The sequence below is a fragment of the Oenanthe melanoleuca genome, chromosome 3 (genome assembly GCF_029582105.1).
Source record: "Oenanthe melanoleuca isolate GR-GAL-2019-014 chromosome 3, OMel1.0, whole genome shotgun sequence".
NCBI lineage: Eukaryota > Metazoa > Chordata > Aves > Passeriformes > Muscicapidae > Oenanthe > Oenanthe melanoleuca.
In genome coordinates, this window is record NC_079336.1 from 79,314,449 (window position 1) to 79,333,340 (window position 18,892).

Below are 18,892 nucleotides of genomic sequence, written 5' to 3' on the forward strand. Positions count from 1 at the left end.
CTGGCGTGCTTCCCAGAGCCTGCTGCGTGCTGTGGCACTGCTCGTTGCTTGGAGGATGGCACAATGGAGAGGCGAGGCCTGGCGTGGGCTGCTCAGAGACGGACAAGTGACCCCAGCTCCGTCCCCGCCTCGCTGTGATCAGACCCCATCGCTTCGTGTGCAGCACCGACGGGACAAAAGACCCTCCTGCCCACAGCCAAAGGACAAGGGAAGAGGCAATGCCAGAGAACAAAGAACTGCAGACAGAAAGAAGAACCGTGCTTGCTGCCAAGTCCCTGCAGCCAAGGGAAGCTTAAGGGAAGGAAACAAGGAAGTTGCACAGGGATTTTGCAGGTGTTAGGGAAACAGCTTCCAAACATAGGGAGAAGGACATGAGACAGCCTTTCTAACAGGATTACTGAGGAGCTGTCTCCTGCCTCAGGAGAGGGATCTGTGAAAGCAGCTTTGGAGGCCACTGAAGGGTAATAAGCCAGGAGCTGAACAGGACAACAGGGTCACAAGGACGGGCACAAACCCAAAGGAGGAACAAGCCCTGGCACTACAGGCTTCTTGCTCTTTGAAAGTACAGTGCTGCCCGCAGTTCCCTGCGGAGCTAATGATGTCCCCAGCAGGGACCCCCTTACACTTCCAGCAGCCCTGGCACCAACCCAGAGCAGGGCAGCCCAAGGCTGCCTCTGCACTAGGGGGGCAGAACAAGCTGCCTCTATCCTCTGTACCCTCTGTACAGGGATAGGGCAGCTCTAGTGGGTGCTGGCCAGGACCAGACTGGCTGCTTGTGCGTGCAGCAGCAGGACCTTGCTACAGCTGGTTTTAAATGTTTGGGTTGCCCTTCCCTCAGGCAAGAGACTTGGCTCCTGGCTCCATGTGCAACCTGCTCCCTGCTTAGGAAGGATTTACCTCCTGGGGTGAGGCCTGGGCTCCCACAGGCTCAGTGCCAGCTGCTGCACTGAGTCTGTATGGGCACGGCTTCCCGAGCTGCCAGCAGGCACCAGGCAAGGAGAGGGAGCTCCAGGCTTTGTGCCACCCTTTAGGATCACCCTGTTCAGCCCTGGCACCAAAAGAATGGCAATACAGAGCTTCTTTCCTGGGATGGGGCTGAGCTGAGCTGAGCTGCTTGTGCCAGACCTGGTCAGATATGCTGGGCTAAGCCACACCAGGCCAAGCTGTGCCAATCCACACTGAGCCATGCCATGCCAGGCAAAGCCATGTTGAGCACACAGGGTATGGTGCCAAGCCCTGTGTAGCCATGCCCGCTGGTAACAGCACCACCCAGCATAGCTGCACCGTGAGTCACGGAGGGCACGCAGGGGCAGCCCCGATGTGGCCGTGGAAAACCCCAGGGCAGTGGGACCTGCCTGGAGAGGAACCTGCTGGCACCCAGCAGCGAGGCCAGCTGCTGGTGCTGGCGTTGTTGACATGGGCTTTAAGGATTGAGGTGGTGCGGCCACAGTCTCCCCAGGCACGAGAAAAGGAAGAAGGGACACAACAGTCTGGGATATCCGGTGGGACCACTGTACCCAGCCGTGGCACCAGAAAGTCAAGTCCTGGGGACAGGCTGCAGTGCAGAGCTTCAGCCAGCTACGCCGCGGTGCCGGCAGTGTGGAGCAGTCACCCGCAAATCCATTCCTCGGGGAAAGTTGCTTCCTCTTATCCTTGCAGCCCCGGTTTCCGTATGCACCCAACCCTTTCCTCAGAACAATGGAGGAAGAGGAGCACGCCCATCCCGGCGGCACCCTTCCATCCCTGGGAGCTGGGAGAGGGTGACAGCAGACAGAACCTGACCATCACCCTCGATCCATAATCCCCTCCCAGTGCCTGTAAGCTGTCACTGCTCCTTTAATTCCCCCTCCCACTGCCCTCCCGGCTTTGCTCGTACGCCCTGCCCGCCGAAACTCCACCTTCCGCGGGGCTGTACCGAGCCGGGCTGGGCTGGGCTGGGCCGGGCCGAGCCGAAGCGGGCAGGGCGGTGGCGGCAGCAGCTTCCGTAAGTCCATCCCCCCATCCTCACCCTTATCCGACCCCCAGCATGGGGATAAGCACCGGGGGGGACCCCGAGCTGCGGGTCCGTCCGTCTCCCCCTCCCTGGCTGCTTCCTCCGTTTTCTAAGCTTATCTAGGCATGCCTACCCCTCCCATCCCCTTTCTGTCTGCCGGGATTTTTGCATTAGGTAACGCATCCGCAGACACCCAGAGACTTCCCGGTCGGGCCGGCGAGTAAATTGAATACCGCAGCTTCCCGGGATGCGCTGCCGACCCCAAAGCCAAGCCCGCATCCTGACAAAGGGATGCGGTAAATAAAGGGGAGCCTGTGAGAAACGAGGGTCTTTGTCATCTGGAGGGCTGGAAAGGGCCTGAGAGCTGCTTGAGCACTGTGGGATGCCATGGCTGTGATGCTTTGCCCCGAGATGAGTATGCGGCAGGATGCCGTGTGTCAGGGCTGGTTTTGAGGAAGGGAACTCCCCACTTCCGTTGATTTGCAAGAACAGCTGGCAAACCAGAGTTCTGCAAAGATTTTTGGCTGGACTTCAACAATGATGCTGCCCAAGGGCTTTGCAGTATGCGCTAAAGTGCGCAAGGTGTCAGGGACCCTGCAGGATCCAGTGTGCCTTTTTGCTCCCACCTGGGATGGATTAGAGGTGCCTCGAGTACTGGAAAGCATCATATTGTAGTTGGATGTCACCTGTGGTGGAAAGCTGCCCTGGGGGCTTGGCTTGTCCCGTCACACCCCTTCCTCCTCCGTGGAGGACCTGCAGTGTCCGTCAGCATAAGCTAGGGAGGTGTCAGCAGCTGACAACATTGCTTTAAAGACCCATGTGGTTCCTCTCCCATTCTGGGGTCTGAAATGCTTTTCTTTGCTCTGCGCTTGCGTGACCTCCGTCTGCCACTGAGCACAGCCTTCCCGAGTATTTTGAGCCACAGAGCTAAGAATAACTCATACGGTGCCCGTGTCTGCACAGAGCTCCCCATGTCCGCAGCCATGGCCACTGCTGGTAGGTAGGGTGGGAAAGGGTGCAGGGAACCTGCCAGGGCCTATGGGCAGGGAAAGTTTCCTGGTAGGTTGTGGTGTGAGTGCTGGGGAAGTGGGGAGGTAGGATCTGGAGGTAGTGTGGGCAGCTGTACTTCCTCAGTCCTCCTGTGTTCTGGGCAGTGTCTGGGACTGCAGAAGCCATCCTGCCAGCTCTGCAGGCACCGAGTGCCTTCCCTCTGGGAGAGACTGCCAGGGTGCTGGCTGCAGGGCAGGAGTCGTAGGAGGAGCTCCGTAGATTTGGGACCATCATAGAGGAGGGAAGGGCTGGCACTACCCTGGAGAAAAGTAGTGGGTTTAGAGCATCCCAGAGCAGGCGGAGTGATGGGGATGAGTAGATTTTTTTCTTTTGAAAAGTTTCTGGCTAGGACAGCCACATGGGTTAGCAGCCAAGTTTATGCTCTGTGCTTGTGCCAGGAGTTTGCACCCTATTCACTGTTGCCTGCCTTCCCGCTAGCTACCACAGCATTTCAGGACAAGGAAAGGCGCCTCTTTGGAGCCAGGCTGCACCCTGGGGCGGGAGAGGGCCAGCAGTGGCATTCGAGTTCGCTGCTCTGAGTGGGTTGCTGGCTCCTTGCTTATTTACCCAAGGACTGCGCCACTTTCTCACATGGAGAAACCTCTGAAGTATTCGGCGGCAGCCCGGCCAAGCGGGAGCTGAGATGGCTGGGGAGTGGGGCAGGTGCCGGTGGCTAGTGGTGGTGGCAACTGCAGGGCAGGCGAGGTGCGGCGTGGGGCTCTGCGGTGTCTGTCCGGCCCCGCTGTCCTGGTGCCCGCTGAGCTCCGCAGTCCCTTCCCGGTCTCTCCCAGCAGGCTGCTCCACTGGCAGTCAGCAGCCTTGAGTCATCCTCCCTGTGTGTGTGTGCCGTCCCGCCTCTTCCTTCCCTGTCCTTCCCTGGCCCCACAGCTGGAGCTGTGTGCGCCCCGCTGGGCTCCTCCCTGCCCGGCCCGATTGACTCAGTGCTCAGGCAGCCGGGCCGGCTTTCGGAGAAGAGGGAAAAGGAGAGGGAGAGGCCCCTGGGGGTGGCAGAAGCTGCGGGCGGCCGAGACGGGTGAGGAGGAGCCGGGACGAGGGAAGAACCCGGAAAGCTGCGCCGGGAGGAGAGGCTGACGAGGTTGGAAAGCGTCTGAAATTCCTCCGGACTCAGCCTTTTGGCGTAGCGGGGACAGGACAGGACAGGACCTATGTGCTGCGGGGCTGCCTCCTCCCAGCCAGCCCTCAGTGCTGCTGGGCCCCCTCGGTGTCCCCTAAAGACAGCAGGGCACAGCGGCCGGGCTGGAGGACAGGGCTCAGAACGGGGCTGCTGCTGGGGATGGGCTCTGGGCGGTTCTCCTGATGTGTGTGTGTGCCCGCCCTGGGGTGCTGTGCGTGTCCCTGGGCAAGCCAGCGCTGCTGGAGAAGGTCCCTGCTGTGGCGGTGGTGGGGCACTGGGGATCCAGCCCCCCAGCCTGGCTCCGTGCGTGGCTCATGTCCCCAGGGAGAGCCCCAGCGCGGCCGTGCCGCTGTGTTGCAGGGAGTGGAGCGGCAGGTAGCGGTGCTGGTGCCCGGCTATGATGCCCTTTGGCGGCATGGCTGCTCGCGTGGAGAGAGACCGCCTGAGAGCCGAGGGGCTCGGCCAGCACAGCAACGCCATCAAGTACCTCAACCAGGACTATGAGGCCCTCAAGCAGCAGTGCATTGAGAGTGGCAGCCTCTTCAGGGATCCCCAGTTCCCAGCTGGCCCGTCTGCCCTTGGATTCAAGGAGCTGGGGCCGCACTCCAGCAAGACGCGGGGAGTGGAGTGGAAGCGTCCGTCGGTAAGCGCTGGCCTTGCTTCTTCTCAGGCTGGGCTGGCATCCCTACCCTGCACTCTGCACTGACGTGGTCTGCTGAGCTGCAGACTGGCCCTTGCTGACCCCTCAGTGCTCAAAGTCCCTGGAGGGCTGCAGAGCCCCTTTCCCAAGGGCCCAGGGCCATTGCCCTTGAGTGTCTGCTCAGAAAAGCGCTGTGTCTAGCAGGCACTGCCTCCTCTGGGCAGCACACTGCAGGCTTCAAAACAGGTAGGTTGTGTTGCTGCTTCTAGGTGTCATGGCATGGATGTGTCACCCTCAGTAGCTGGGGCTTTTGAGAGTGCATATCCCCTGGTGCCATGAGGGCAAGGGGAATGTCACCCAGCCCTGTCCTCCCGTGGATACAGCAGATCTTGCCTTGCCTTACTGGGATGGCCTTGGGGTTGCAGTCAAGCAGCCTTCCCTAGCAGAGGGCAGGTGGGGTACATCTCACAGGGACCATATACCATTTCCCTCAAGTCAGAGCTGCAGTGGGTGCCAGCCCTGCTAAAGCCCAGGCCCTGCCAAGATCCAGCACCAGTATCTGATTCTGTCCTTCCGCAGGAATTAGTGGATGACCCTCAGTTCATCGTTGGCGGTGCCACCCGGACAGACATCTGCCAGGGAGCTCTGGGTGAGTGTTGAAGCTTCATCCCTGGACTTTGGTCCAGACAGTAGTGACTGGGGAGGGTTGGGGGGCCATTTCCATTCTGTGAGGTGGAAGATGCAAGTCAGGGGCATCCCATGCCTCCTAGGCTAGCAGAGTTGAACTGCCACTGGGATTTTGTGGTCACCAGACCTGTGGAAACAGATCTTGGTACCACAGACAGTGTTGTCCTGATTGGAAGCAAACAGGGCACTTGATTGGGAGTACTGTATACCTTAGTACATTTAATATGCTGTTTTCAGGGCTGACTACATTTAATATATCCAGTAATTAGGACAAACTTGAGGTGGCAACTGGAGTGCATAACAGCCCCAAGCACTGTGGTAGTGTTCATGTGGTCGTTAAAAACTCAGAAATGGCATTTTGTCAAACCACAGCCTAGTTACAGATTATCCAGGCTCAAGGCTAAGGTGTGAAGGCTTCAAAGGCAAAAGAGAAAAGAGAATCAAGGCAAAGGATTCAAAGCCCAGTGCTGGCCTGGAGCAGCACTTGTGGTTAAGATCACACGGAAGGAAAAGGGCCGTGGTATTGCTTGTGATTCGAGAAGCTGGGGTAGCAGCAGGAAACTGCTTGCTTGCTAAAATGGCTTTTTACATACAAAGTGTAATTCTGCTACAGAACTTGCTGTCTGAGATAAGGAGGGCAGTCATATGAATGAGTTCCAGGGGGGTCCAGATAAATGGCTGCAGGAGGGGGCTGCTGGTGCTGACTGTGTGTGGTGGTCTGGACTCCAGGCTCCAGGTGAGGGAGGAACATTCCCTTCTGCCTTGAGCTAATACTTCTCTCTGTGGGCAGGCTGAGCAAGCCTGGATCCCTGAGTTCTTCTTGCCGGACCTTCTCGTGTTTTTCCATGGACTTTTTGAGCTGGTAGCCCCAGGAATTTCAAAGAGAGCACACCATAGTCTCCTAAACATCCATCACCTCCCCTCCCAGCTAGGGAGGTACTCATAGCAGCTTCCTCTCCTTCCCCAGGTGACTGCTGGCTGCTGGCTGCCATTGGCTCCCTCACACTCAACGAGGAGCTCCTGCACCGTGTGGTGCCCCATGGACAGAGCTTCCAGGAGGACTATGCTGGCATCTTTCACTTCCAGGTGGGCTGGGAGTTTTGGTCCATCCACAGCTGGTGGGCTGTGGCAGAGGCGAGGGTGGTGGGTGAAGGACATCCCTCTGGGGTAGGGATGAGCCACGTGATGCTCTGAGCTCACCCCACTCTCTCCTCACCCCTCAGATCTGGCAGTTCGGTGAGTGGGTGGACGTGGTGGTGGATGACCTGCTGCCCACCAAGGACGGGGAACTTCTGTTCGTGCACTCGGCAGAGTGCACCGAGTTCTGGAGCGCTCTGCTGGAGAAGGCCTATGCCAAGTGGGTATCCCAAGGCCTATGCCAAGTGGGTATCCCAAGGCCTCTCCCAAGTGGGTATCCCAAGGCCTGTGCCAAGTGGGCATCCCAAGGCCTGTGCCAAGTGGGCATCCCAAGGCCTCTCCCAAGTGGGTATCCCAAGGCCTGTGCCAAGTGGGTATCCCAAGGCCTCTCCCAAGTGGGTATCCCAAGGCCTGTGCCAAGTGGGTATCCCAAGGCCTCTCCCAAGTGGGTATCCCAAGGCCTCTCCCAAGTGGGTATCCCAAGGCCTGTGCCAAGTGGGTATCCCAAGGCCTCTCCCAAGTGGGTATCCCAAGGCCTGTGCCAAGTGGGTATCCCAAGGCCTCTCCCAAGTGGGTATCCCAAGGCCTGTGCCAAGTGGGCATCCCAAGGCCTCTCCCAAGTGGGTACCCAAGGCCTCTCCCAAGTGGGTATCCCAAGGCCTGTGCCAAGTGGGTATCCCAAGGCCTGTGCCAAGTGGGCATCCCAAGGCCTGTGCCAAGTGGGTGTCCCCGTGGTGGCCATGTGGGCGGGTGGGCACGTGTGGTAGGGCACCTCACGGTGCAGGGTGGAGGGGAGGGAGTCTCTCGTGTCGCTGGCCCTGCTTGTGCTGGGGGCTGCAGTGTGCTACCTCCCTGTCTCCTCATGGCCCCTCAGGCTGAACGGCTGCTACGAGTCGCTCTCGGGGGGCAGCACCACCGAGGGCTTCGAGGACTTCACGGGCGGCGTGGCGGAGATGTACGACCTGAAGCGGCCGCCGCGCAACATGGGCCACATCATCCGCAAGGCGCTGGAGAGGGGCTCCCTGCTGGGCTGCTCCATCGACGTGAGTCATCCCCACTGCCCTCTCTGCGGAGCCAGGGTGCCACAGCACTGTGCTGCTGCAGCCCAGCTGCCGTGCATGGGCTCCTTTGGATGGAGTGGGATTGTGCATCTCAAGTGCAGGACGAGGGACTGCCTACAGCTCTAGCCATGTTTTGCATCAGCAAATTACCTGGAGCAGGGCTTTTAAATTCTGAAGTGTGGGTGGTTCCTTGATAGATCTTTGGGGTCCTCTGCTAAGGAAACTGTCTTTAAATTTTCTACAACCAGCAGCCTTTGAACACAGGGAGCTGCTACCTGCTACTTCTCTTGGCTGGAGCAGTGCAAAGCAAGAATTCTCCACACAGTGGAGGGAAGGGGGTAGGGACAAGACTACGTGAATTCAGTCCTATTGACTTGAGCATTACACGTTCTCCTCAGATCACAAGCGCCTTTGATATGGAAGCAGTGACCTTCAAGAAGCTGGTGAAGGGCCATGCCTACTCTGTCACAGCCTTCAGAGATGTGAGTCACCTAGATTAGACTTTAATGGCAATAGCAGCCTGGCAAGTGGCCTGGGCTCCAACTCGTGTGTTTGGTTTCTGGCAGGTGAACTACCGGGGTCAGCAGGAACAGCTCATCCGCATCAGGAACCCCTGGGGTCAGGTGGAGTGGACTGGAGCCTGGAGTGATGGGTAAGCAGGACAGGAGGGATGGCAGTCTGGCTCTGGCAGACCAGCAAGCGCTGCACACGCAGCAGTCAGGCACAGGGCACTGCTGAGGGGAAGCTCACAGTGTGCAGAGCCCTTGGCATCAGAAAGAGAGGAGTTGAGCTCTGCATTGCTCTCAGGAGTCCCTATCTCATTGTGTCTCTCCTGCTATTCCAGTTCCTCTGAGTGGAACAACATTGACCCTGACGAGAGGGAAGAGCTGCAGCTGAAGATGGAGGATGGAGAGTTCTGGTGAGTGCTGGAGCAAAGTGGCTCCCACCACTCCCTGTGGGTGCTGCTCTATTCCAGCACCCAGTCTGGGAAGTAGCAGAGGAGCCGGGGAGAGATCCTGCAGTCATGCTTCCCCTGAAGCGCATGACCTGCCTGTATGAGCTGGCTTTCCAGCACTGGAGAGATTGCCAGCATTTTCTCATCTGATCTACTTAATAATTTTCCTCCCTTGAAGGAAATTCAGGCCAACTAAATGCAAAATAAACATCTAGGAAGAGTAAATATCCCTTCCAACCCAAAACCAGCATGGGGATTTAAATAAACTATAACTGTTTAGGGTAGAAGATTTTACTGTCACTTAATTCTCCTAAAATGTTATCTGGGTCCAGAGCTGCTTGTGCTCTCCTGCCTCCCCCCAGCAGTGCCCTGGCCTCAGCCCCTCCTTGCCTCCCACAGGATGTCTTTCCGGGACTTCATGAGGGAGTTCTCCAGGCTGGAGATCTGCAACCTGACCCCCGATGCCCTCACCAAGGACGAGCTGAGCAGGTGGCACACGCAGGTGTTCGAGGGCACGTGGCGCCGGGGCAGCACTGCCGGGGGCTGCAGGAATCACCCAGGTACCTCTGGCCTCCACACCTGTGCTCGTGCAGCCTGGTGAAACCAGCTGCCTCATCCACACATCCCCTTCCTCCCAGCCACGTTCTGGATCAACCCCCAGTTTAAGATCAAGTTGCTGGAGGAGGATGATGACCCTGGGGACGATGAGATGGCCTGCAGCTTCCTGGTGGCTCTGATGCAGAAGCACCGGCGGCGGGAGCGGCGGGTGGGAGGTGACATGCACACCATCGGCTTTGCTGTCTACGAGGTAACCCCTGCCCGCCCCAAGCCTTCTTCCTTGGGACAGGCTCAGCCCTGCCAGTTCCACCTCAACCCCAGTCCTCAAGAAAATCTTTTCTACCAGCTTTGGCCAGCTGTAGGCTGATGTGCCCCATCCTGTCCTCCCTGCAGCTGTAAGGGATGGGGCAAGTACTGGGATTCTGATTTTTTCCCCTTTCTCCCTCCTGTCTGCAGGTTCCTGAGGAGGTACGTCCCGAGCTGTCAGAGCCCACCAAATCTTGGAGGGAAGCACAAGACTGGGCAAAAATGGGTTGGATGCATCCAGTGGCATGAGAGCTCCCACAGCACTGGCCATGGCTAGGGTGCTAGTGGGTGCTGGGCACCTCCAGCTGGGAGGGAGGGATGGCTCCTACTGGATGGGCAGGGCAGGGCTGTCCTACCTGATGGGGCTGGCGCTGGTCCCACCATTCCCTGTGGGTGCTTGCCATCGCGGTCCACAAGCACCTTCCTTCCCCAGGCCCAGGGCATGCAGAACGTGCACTTGAAGAAGGACTTCTTCCTGCGGAACCAGTCCCGGGCGCGCTCCGAGACCTTCATCAACCTGCGGGAGGTGAGCAACCAGATCCGGCTGCCGCCCGGCGAGTACATCATCGTGCCCTCCACCTTCGAGCCGCACAAGGAGGCCGACTTCGTGCTGCGCGTCTTCACCGAGAAGCAGTCGGACACGGCGTGAGTCCCGGCCTGGCAGGGCTGGGAGCAGGGGGTGTTCCCCTCTGCAGGCTGCCTGCTGCCTGGGGACCCTGCTCACCGCTGTGTTTTCCCCTTTCTGTTCTCCCCAGGGAGCTGGATGAGGAGGTCACGGCAGATCTGGCAGATGAGGTAGGAGCCGCCACTTTGGATCGGGGCTGGCAAGGTTGGGGTGATGGGGATGTGGGAATTAACAAAGATGAGAAGAACAAAGACGAGCTTCCTTTCCAGTTGGTGTTTACTGAGCCTGGAAGGCAGGGCAGAGCCTGGGTTTGACTACTAACCTCTTCTTTCTGGTTTGCATCACCCCAGGAGGAAATAACTGAGGATGACATAGAGGACAGCTTCAAGAACATGTTCCAGCAGCTGGCAGGGGAGGTGGGTACGGCTGCACCAAGCTCTGGAAGGCCCTCTGGGGAGGGAAGGGAACAGGACCGAACCTCTGGCTGTGGAGTTCACACTCACTCAGTCCCATCCTGCAGACAAGTCCATCTTTGCTGTGGCTCAGCCCAGCTGCCCACAGGGATGGTGTGATGGACAGATTTGGGGAAGAGCATCCAGCTGTGACTCTTCTGGGTGTACAAGAAATGTAATGGCATCCTCATGCTTTGTTACTAAGGAAGAGATGTTAAGGCAGGAGAGGGACAATGGCCACAAGTGGGGTGGAGAGCAGGCAAGGGGTGATGCTAACTCTGCTTCTGCTCCAGGACATGGAAATCAACGTCTTTGAGCTTCGGACTATCCTGAACAGAGTCATCTCTAGACGTAAGCACTACTCTTCCTATCCTTGCTCCCTGCTGCCCAGGCTTGCTCAGCAGGTTGGGTTTGATGGTTGGGTTTCCTCCTTTCTCCTCAGACAAAGATCTGAAAACGGATGGGTTCAGCCTGGACTCCTGCCGCAACATGGTCAACCTGATGGACGTATCCTCTTGGTGCTGTGGGCCAGGGCCAGTTTTCATGGTGCTCAGCCTGCAAAGAAACAAGACTTGTCTCTTGGAGCTGGGGCTTGGCTTTCCAGCAGTGCTGAAGCTGTTCAACTGGGGTCAGTCCTTGTGGCTTCAGGTCCACCTGCCCTGCACTCTTCAACTTTAGCAGCAGGTGTTTTGGCAAGCACCATCACTTCCCCTGCTTGCTTGGGCCCTGGCTCTCCCACCAAAAGCCCAGCACGGCCCCACCCCATGCCTTCTACTTTCACCTCCAGGAGGAAGTTCCTGTGTTTCACTTCCCATGGGCTCCATAGCCTGATGTGCGTAGTGCTGTTGTGCCACCAGCCTTGGAGGCACGCGTGAAAGGGAAAAAGGGTTATTGGGCTTCTTTCCTGTCCAGCTGTTGTGAATGAGTCAAGTGACAGGAGCCATGGCCAGTGTCCTTCCTGTACAAGGACATGCAGCTGTAGGATCAGGCAAGGAGCACTTCTGAGCCCTTTTCCAGCCTGGCCCCACAACATTCCTTTTTGCTGCAGGCCAGCCCAGCTGTGGTCCAAGGACAGCACAGCAGTCTGCTTCCTACAGCAGCAGCACAGCTGCTCCCAGGGAGTGGCATGGCTGCTAGTTCAAGTGTTACCCTTTCCTTGCAGGCTCTTATTTTTCTGATACTGCAGGAGAGAGGGGAAGGTTGGGGGAAAAATTGGGCAGGCCAAGTGCGTCCAGGCTTTTCTCTCCTCCTGTGCCTGGGGTCTGGCAGCTTTGCCTTTGTACCTCCACCCTTCCCTGGCTGCTTTAAACTCCTTGACCCTTTGCTCCCAGAAAGATGGCAGTGCCCGCCTTGGGCTGGTGGAGTTCCAGATCCTGTGGAACAAGATCCGGAGCTGGCTGGTGAGGAGCAGAGGGGCAGCACCCCTCCTGGGGCAGCAAGGAGCGGGGACAGGCAGCCTGGAGGCCACAGGAGCACGTTCCCTTCATGTCCTCTGTGATGTTTTTGCAGACGATCTATCGCCAGTACGACCTGGATAAGTCAGGCACCATGAGCTCCTATGAGATGCGCATGGCTCTGGAGTCAGCCGGTATGTCTGGAGGATGGGACTGGGCTGGAGGCTGGGGAGGGGGCTCCTGCTGTCACAGTCCTGTCCCAAACAGCAGGAGAAGAGTGTAGCCAGCCTGTATTACATGCTTGAAGGCAACCTGTTGTAGTGAGATGTGGCCCATGTACGCACCAGGCTTTCTGCATCACAGCTGTGCCAAATGCTGGAGCCTCAGAGTTAGAGATGCACGCAAGATGGTCCCACCCTCTGTCCTCCTCTGACCTGCAGAATCCCATCCTGGCAAAGCAAAGCCCTGGGGTGAATCAGTGAGCTAACTAGTCAAATATGGCTGCAGGGAGAGCATCCCCTCTTCCTCCTGGGGCTGGACACGGGTAGACACTTCCTTGGGTGGGTTGGTGGACCTTTTGTGTGGGTGCATGGACTTTCTCAACTACACCCTGCTCTCCTGCCTCTCTGGGGGATGACTGCTCTCTGCCTTGCAGGTTTCAAGCTGAACAACAAGCTGCATCAGGTGGTGGCGGCCCGCTATGCAGACAATGACATGGGCGTGGACTTTGACAACTTCGTGTGCTGCCTCCTGAAGCTGGAGACAATGTTCAGTGAGTGACGTGCCTGGGGCAGGGAGGGCAGGAACAGAGAGATGTGTTGCTCACTTTGCTTGTGTCCCTGCAGGGTTCTTCCGTAGCATGGACCCTGAAGGCACTGGCACTGCTGTCATGAACCTTTCTGAGGTGAGAGTTCAGCCCAGTGAAAGCTGGGGTGGGAAACAAGGGGACACAGCATTAGGGTGAATGGGGCATCTGGGGTGGGTGGTAGAAAGACTTGTGTAGGGGAAGAACCCAGAAAAGATCAAGATAAATAAACAGAACCGCTGTAGGCTCCGTGTTTCTTGGAGGGCTGTTAAAATTGACTCATGCCAAAAATGCACCCTGCTCATCCCTTCTCCCTCTCCTTCCCAGTGGCTGCTGCTGACGATGTGTGGCTAGAAGTTACAACAGATCTGCTGCAGCTGGGACACCCCAACGGGCCAGGCCCACTCCAAGTGCCTCCCCTTGGATCTGTGGATACAGGATACTCTTCTCCCCTTGCTCCATCCCACGCTGAGCCACCAGCCCTGCCTCCCAGCAAGCCTCACACCATCTTCTCCAGTGGACCAGGGGTCAAGGCAGGCAGGGGATTCCCTTCTCCTCTTCTGGGCTGGACTTCTTTCCACTCCCCTTTGCTCCCTGTCACCCCAGAACAGGAGGAGGGTGAGCAGCATGGGGTACCTGTGAATCCCTGCAGGGTGGCAGGCTGGAGGCCAGCTGCAGAGCAGGGAGGCAGCTGCTGGGGCATGAGGGGGAGGACACTCGTAGCACTTGCTCTAGTGCTGACCCATCCCCTCTGGCACACATTGCCTATCTGTGCACCCACTCCTGGGAGCATCAGCACTATTGCCTTGCTCAGGCAGCAGGTTCCTGAGGGAGCCACAGTGGCCTTCTGGGAGGAGGAATGGCCATACTCAATATCATGAAGTCCTTGCACCACACTTATCACCACTAAGCGCGACCAAAGTGTGGAGCCTGCTGGCTCTTCTCTGCGTGGCCTTCAACACATCCCTTCCACCTCCATGCCCCTGCCTGTGCCCACCACTGGGTCAAGCCCTACAACTCAAGCACTGAATGTTTTGGGGCTCCTCTATCATGGGAACACACGTGACCCTGCAGTGCAGCTGCAGCTCCTCTTGCCCACGTAGGCATGGCTATGCCATCACTGTCACAGCAGCCTGGCCTCCCCTCCCATCCCTGGGAGCTCCTGGCACATCTGCTGCCCTTGGTCATGGCCCACAGCAGGGCTAGGGGGTACAGCACCCAAGAGGCAATGCCTTCCTCCAGAGAGCAAAGGGTGGTGGTTTAGGAGGATCTTTGGCACAGAGCTGGGTTTTTTCTCCCAATCCCTCATCCTCCCACACCGCTCTCAGCTTGGGCTCCTTTGCCCAGTACGGATGGACTCCAGTGCCAACATATTTGCACTTCTCTGTGCTACTCCATTGCCCTCACCTTCTGGGGTAATGGGCTGGCTCCAGCCTGGCAGTGGGCAAGGGCCCGTCCCCTGCCCTGCAGAGGCAGGCAGGCAGTTTGCTTCCCCCAGACCCCTGCTGTCACTGGAGGATGCACCTGCAGCAATAACCACTGCTGCCTGCCCGGCAGCTCTGCTTCCTCACCCTGCTCACTGTTCTCTCCAGGAATAAACAGATCTGTTAGACCTGTGGTCTGGGAGGTGTCTTGGGCTCTGTGTCCTCCCTCTGCTCACCATGGTTTGGTGCACAGCCAAGCCCAGGTCACACTGCTTGCCCAGCCTGGGGCACAGGTGGAGCAGCACCATCAGGGCAGTCTTGCTGTGGGGCTGGAGATATCCACATTCCCTAGGGCTTTAAAAAACTTGGCTCTTCCTTTGCACGAGTGTCTCAACGCTGACACATGGGGCAGCACCATGTAGGAGAGAGGGAAGGGAGCGCTGCTTTTAATGAAAGGTGTCTTGTGGAGGCTGGGGAGGGGAAAGAGGATAGGATGGAGTTAACAATAGAGCTGGTGGAAGTGGAGAGCAGCCTGGAACTCTGGACCCTGGAAGGGGACCAAAAGGTTTATTTCTTCTCTGGATACTGCCTGTGGGAAAGTGAATGTTTTCCCCTGCTTCCTTTGAGGTCATGCCAGTTACAGCTAGAAGCAGAAGCCTTCCATGAAAATGGCAGTGGAGTGCTGGATGGTGGGGCTTTTCATAGTGTGGCTCAGGGCAGGACTTGCTGTAAGTGCATCCTGCTCCTTGCTCACACTCCAGAAGGACATTGCAGCTGGGATGGCCCAGGGGTGCTCAGCACTTGTAAGAGGAGTGACCCTGGATACCTTATCCATCCCAGCATCCCAATATCCTTTATATGGGTAGCCTTTGGACCAGCCCAGCTCTCTGGGACCAGTGTCCCCACAGTGGGGCAGCAATCGGTTCTGGGGCAAGCCAGCCTGGCTCAGAGCACAGACAGGAGCTGAGGTGTGCTGGCAGGAGGAAACAGCCCCCCAGCTGCCTCACAAGGCTCCCCAGGGCTGGATGGAGGTGGGCTACTTGTGCTTGTCTCTTGACTACCTGTGAGCTGAGCTGTCTCCCAGGTTGGTGAGCTTAGGGCTCACCAGCCCAGGCTTCCTGCTCCTCCATGCAGTCCCAAATGCCCTGCAGAACAAGGCTCAGGTGGGACAGAACGGGGTGCAGGCAGGCAGGCAGAGCTGTCCCAGCTGCAGGGCCTCATCACACACACACAGGCCCAATTGTAGGGTATGGTGACACCCTGGCTTTGGGGTGACAGGTGCCCCTGGCGTAGCCTTACCAAAAGCCCCATCCCTCCCTCCTCTGGTGCCAGCTGGCAGATCCCTTCCCTTGCTGGCCCTGGCAGCTGGCAGTATCAGCAGGGGTCAGCAGGCAGGGCTCCCCCAGCTGCCAGCTCATGCCACTAACAGTAGCCTGGCTCATCCCCTTCCTTGCAAAGGGGACAAGGAAGATGCCCAGCAGAGAGAGGCTTTAAATGCTGAAGTGAGCTGAGTAGCAACAGGACCAGATGTGACCAAAGCTGCTCTTAGCTCTGGGTTTGTCTTGGGACAGGCACTAGCCAGCAAAAGCCAGCTCACCCTACTTCTGCCTATCCCATAGGTCTGTGTTGGGTGAGCCAGCAGTGCCCATGGATGCACAGCACCACTGCTCCTGCTCCCCAGCATCCCGGAATCTCCTGCACCTCACATGGCCCTGCTTCCTGCAGCCCAGAGCTGCCTGCCCTTCCTGGGGGTTCCCCCTCTCCCAGCAGCTGCTCACGTCCATCCCCAGGCACAGGAGGGGGGTCAGGACCACAGCCCATCCCCACCTGGCCCCAGCAGCTGCCCCAGCAGCTGGGCTCTGGCATCTCCCCCTTGGCTACATTCACTGTGCCCCGGCCCACGGCTGCAGGAATGTCACTGCTGCGGGCACAAGGGGCCTTTGTCTGAGCACAGACGGGCTGTGGGGCCCAGCCCAGCACCTCAAGCTGGGGCTGGGGAGAGCCACAGCTGAGGTCCTGTGGGTGGGCAGCAGCTGACTCTGGCATGGCCCCACAGCTCCCACCCAGGCATGGCAGTCTGCAAGGGATATCAGGGAGGAAAGCCCTCTCCTCATCCTCCTTGTCCCTCTGGCACCAGCAGCATCCTGCAGTCACTGCTGGCTTGGGAAGCAGCACCAGCATCACACTAGTAAGCCTCAGCACCTGTGCCAAGGGATGCTAAAGGCTCAGCCATCCCAGGAGGGAAGCAGGAGGGCTGAGACTTGGGGCAGGGGCCAGGAGCACCAGCCAGCAGCTGCTGGATTTGGCCTTTTTCAACAGCTGCCATCCCAGTGCCAGCAGCAGGGAATGTGCATGGGCTGGGGCTTTCCAAGGCCTGGCCACAGAGCATTAAACAACCTATTTATAGCACTTACATCTCTTCTCAGTAGGAATGGCCTGTGTTCCTCCTGCACAGGGCTGGGTGCTTGGGTGCCACCACTGTCCCCACCACCAGCACCTTCTGGGATCCCTGCCAGAAGGATGAGGTTTCCTAAAACTAAAATAGTTTTGGGCTTCCTGACTCTCATCTTCCTCCCCTTGTCATTTCTGAGAGCTCCCAGTGCTGCCAAGAGCAAGATTTGCAGCAAATCTCATACATCTTGTGAAGATGCCCATCTTCCCAGGATCCCTGCTGAATCCTATGGAGATTTTATCATGCAACAGCCTACTCTGGCATCAGCAGGTGCCGATGGTTGCCCTCCCACAGAGCAGACGCTCCTGGGAGCAGGCTTAGTGTGGCAGGTCACTCATGGATGGGGTGGCCTAAGGGGTGCCAGATTTGCCTGTTGTGTGATGGGGCACAGGACTGCTTGGAAGACATTCCCTTCTCAGAAGGGCAGCAGCAACCAAGAGGAGTTGTACCAGGAGGCAGCACTGCCATCTCCTGCCCAGATGCTGGCATGTCACACACTCCAGCTGTGCCTCCCAACGGGTCCATCCTCTCCCGGAGGAGATGGAGGTGGTGGCTGGCTCCAACCCCAGGATCTGCCCAGGGGATGTGTGGGCTGTGAGCTCACCTGTGCTCAGCAGCAGGGGCTGGGCTTTGGACAAGCTGAATTCTCAAGGCTTTGGGATGGCAGGGAGGAGAAGACAAGAGGACAGCTCTGCACAGTCCTGTCACCCCACTGAGGACAGACCCCTGTGTGAGCTGCTTCCAGCCCTGCTATCTCACCAGCACTGCTCCACCCACAGGCTCACCAGAAGCCCAAATCATCCTCATGCTGCCCCAGGGAATCTCCTGCTCCTTGTTTGCTGGTGTCCAGCTGTTAACAGATCATCTGAGAGAAATAAGTACTATGGAGGGGTGTACAGGCCATGTTTAGGCTCGGGAAGTGGATCTCAGCCCTTCCCGTCATTTAATAGGTGATACGTGGTTGTGCAATTGATACAATAAAGAAAACGGATGCCTGAAAGGAAGTGGTCTTGACACTTACCCAGTAAAACATAAGCCAACCATCTGGTGAGGAATTTTGAGTCCCTTGGTGAAGAAGGATGAAACATAGACAAGTAAAAAGTGTTGAGAGACAGAGCAGTGATTGCAGGACCAGAAAGTCCTCCATGGATCAGAGAAGTTACAGCAAGGCTCTACATGTCTTGGCGTAGGAAGCACACGGGCAGGACTCTGCTGCCCTAAATCTTGCATTTTGAAGCAGATAGTAGTGAGATTTTGGTTTTTTTTCAATGTTGCATTCTCTTCCTAGCACTGTGCCTCATTCGGCAGAGGAGCAAGTTTATATCCCTTCATCTCCCTAGCCTGTACTTTTGCCCAATTGGAGGCTAAGGACCCTGACCTTCCAGATGGGGAAAGAGACTTGGCAAGATCTCTGCATTTTTGGCAAGAGACAAAAATCTGCCTTTCTATGAGTCCCAAGAGCTTGGCAATTAAGCCCTGCCTCACCTTCTTCCAAGTGATCGGATGTTGCAAGCACCTGGCTCTCAAAGCAGGGTGAGAGCCTGCTGTGCTCCCTTCCCGGGAAGGAACAGGTTTCTGCAGAGGCCACACACTACAGCCCCTTTGTTCCCAAATAATTTTCCATCCACTCCCTTGTGTATCTCGGCAACATTACACTCAGATACAACAACAACGTAACACCCAGAGGCAACGCTCCCAGGAATGTGCTACAGCATCTCTGCACCTGGTCAGTACCTCCCTTTCCCGGTGGGTCTGGAGCACAGGATTCTCCCAGTATGGATGGAAGGATGATCAGTTCCCCTAGTTCAGGCAGGGCTTTTCCTAGGAAAAGGCTCCCCAGGAAATAAGATGTCCACTCTCCTCCATTGCTGTCATCACTCACACTGACCTGGGATGCTGCATTTTCATCCCAGTGGTCCCCAGCCTGCTCAGAGATAGGATGCTGCAAGTGCCCTCTGCACAAGGAGAGGATATTCCCAGTGGAGCTGTACTGCTGGGGAAATCAAGGCACCAAGCAAGGCTTAGCCAGGATTGGCTGCAGCACAGTGAACCCAGGAAGCTCAAGAGCAAGCCAAGCACCGCACCCGCTGCCTCCCTGATGGAAGGGAAGATGCTCCCTCCTGGGGAAACATAAACCCTGACATGGCTGCAGCCACGTTTTGGCTCCTGCTTCCTTGGTGTGAGCTCTGTGCTCCCCGTGAGGCAGACAGGACAGAGC

At 57.5% G+C, this 18,892-nt stretch overlaps 1 protein-coding gene across 6 annotated transcripts; it reads left to right on the forward strand.

Moving 5' to 3' along the window:
• The first annotated feature begins 1,886 nt into the window (after positions 1-1,886).
• Positions 1,887-14,419, forward strand: CAPN11 (calpain 11). Of its 6 annotated transcripts, none has more exons than XM_056487652.1 (22): positions 1,887-1,984; positions 4,539-4,821; positions 5,398-5,467; positions 6,473-6,591; positions 6,729-6,862; positions 7,517-7,685; positions 8,102-8,185; positions 8,270-8,355; positions 8,548-8,622; positions 9,058-9,218; positions 9,297-9,466; positions 9,673-9,684; positions 9,956-10,167; positions 10,278-10,317; positions 10,498-10,563; positions 10,893-10,950; positions 11,042-11,106; positions 11,931-11,999; positions 12,109-12,187; positions 12,649-12,765; positions 12,839-12,897; positions 13,126-14,419. In XM_056487652.1, the coding sequence occupies exons 2-22, from the start codon at positions 4,576-4,578 to the stop codon at positions 13,150-13,152; spliced, it is 2,118 nt and encodes a 705-aa protein (XP_056343627.1). In that variant the 5' UTR covers positions 1,887-1,984; positions 4,539-4,575; the 3' UTR covers positions 13,153-14,419. The 6 variants fall into 6 exon arrangements, with proteins under 6 accessions (XP_056343627.1, XP_056343631.1, XP_056343629.1 ...); XM_056487654.1 differs by lacking the exon at positions 1,887-1,984 and adding an exon at positions 2,822-2,989; XM_056487655.1 differs by lacking the exon at positions 1,887-1,984 and adding an exon at positions 3,773-4,076.
• The last annotated feature ends 4,473 nt before the right edge of the window (positions 14,420-18,892 follow it).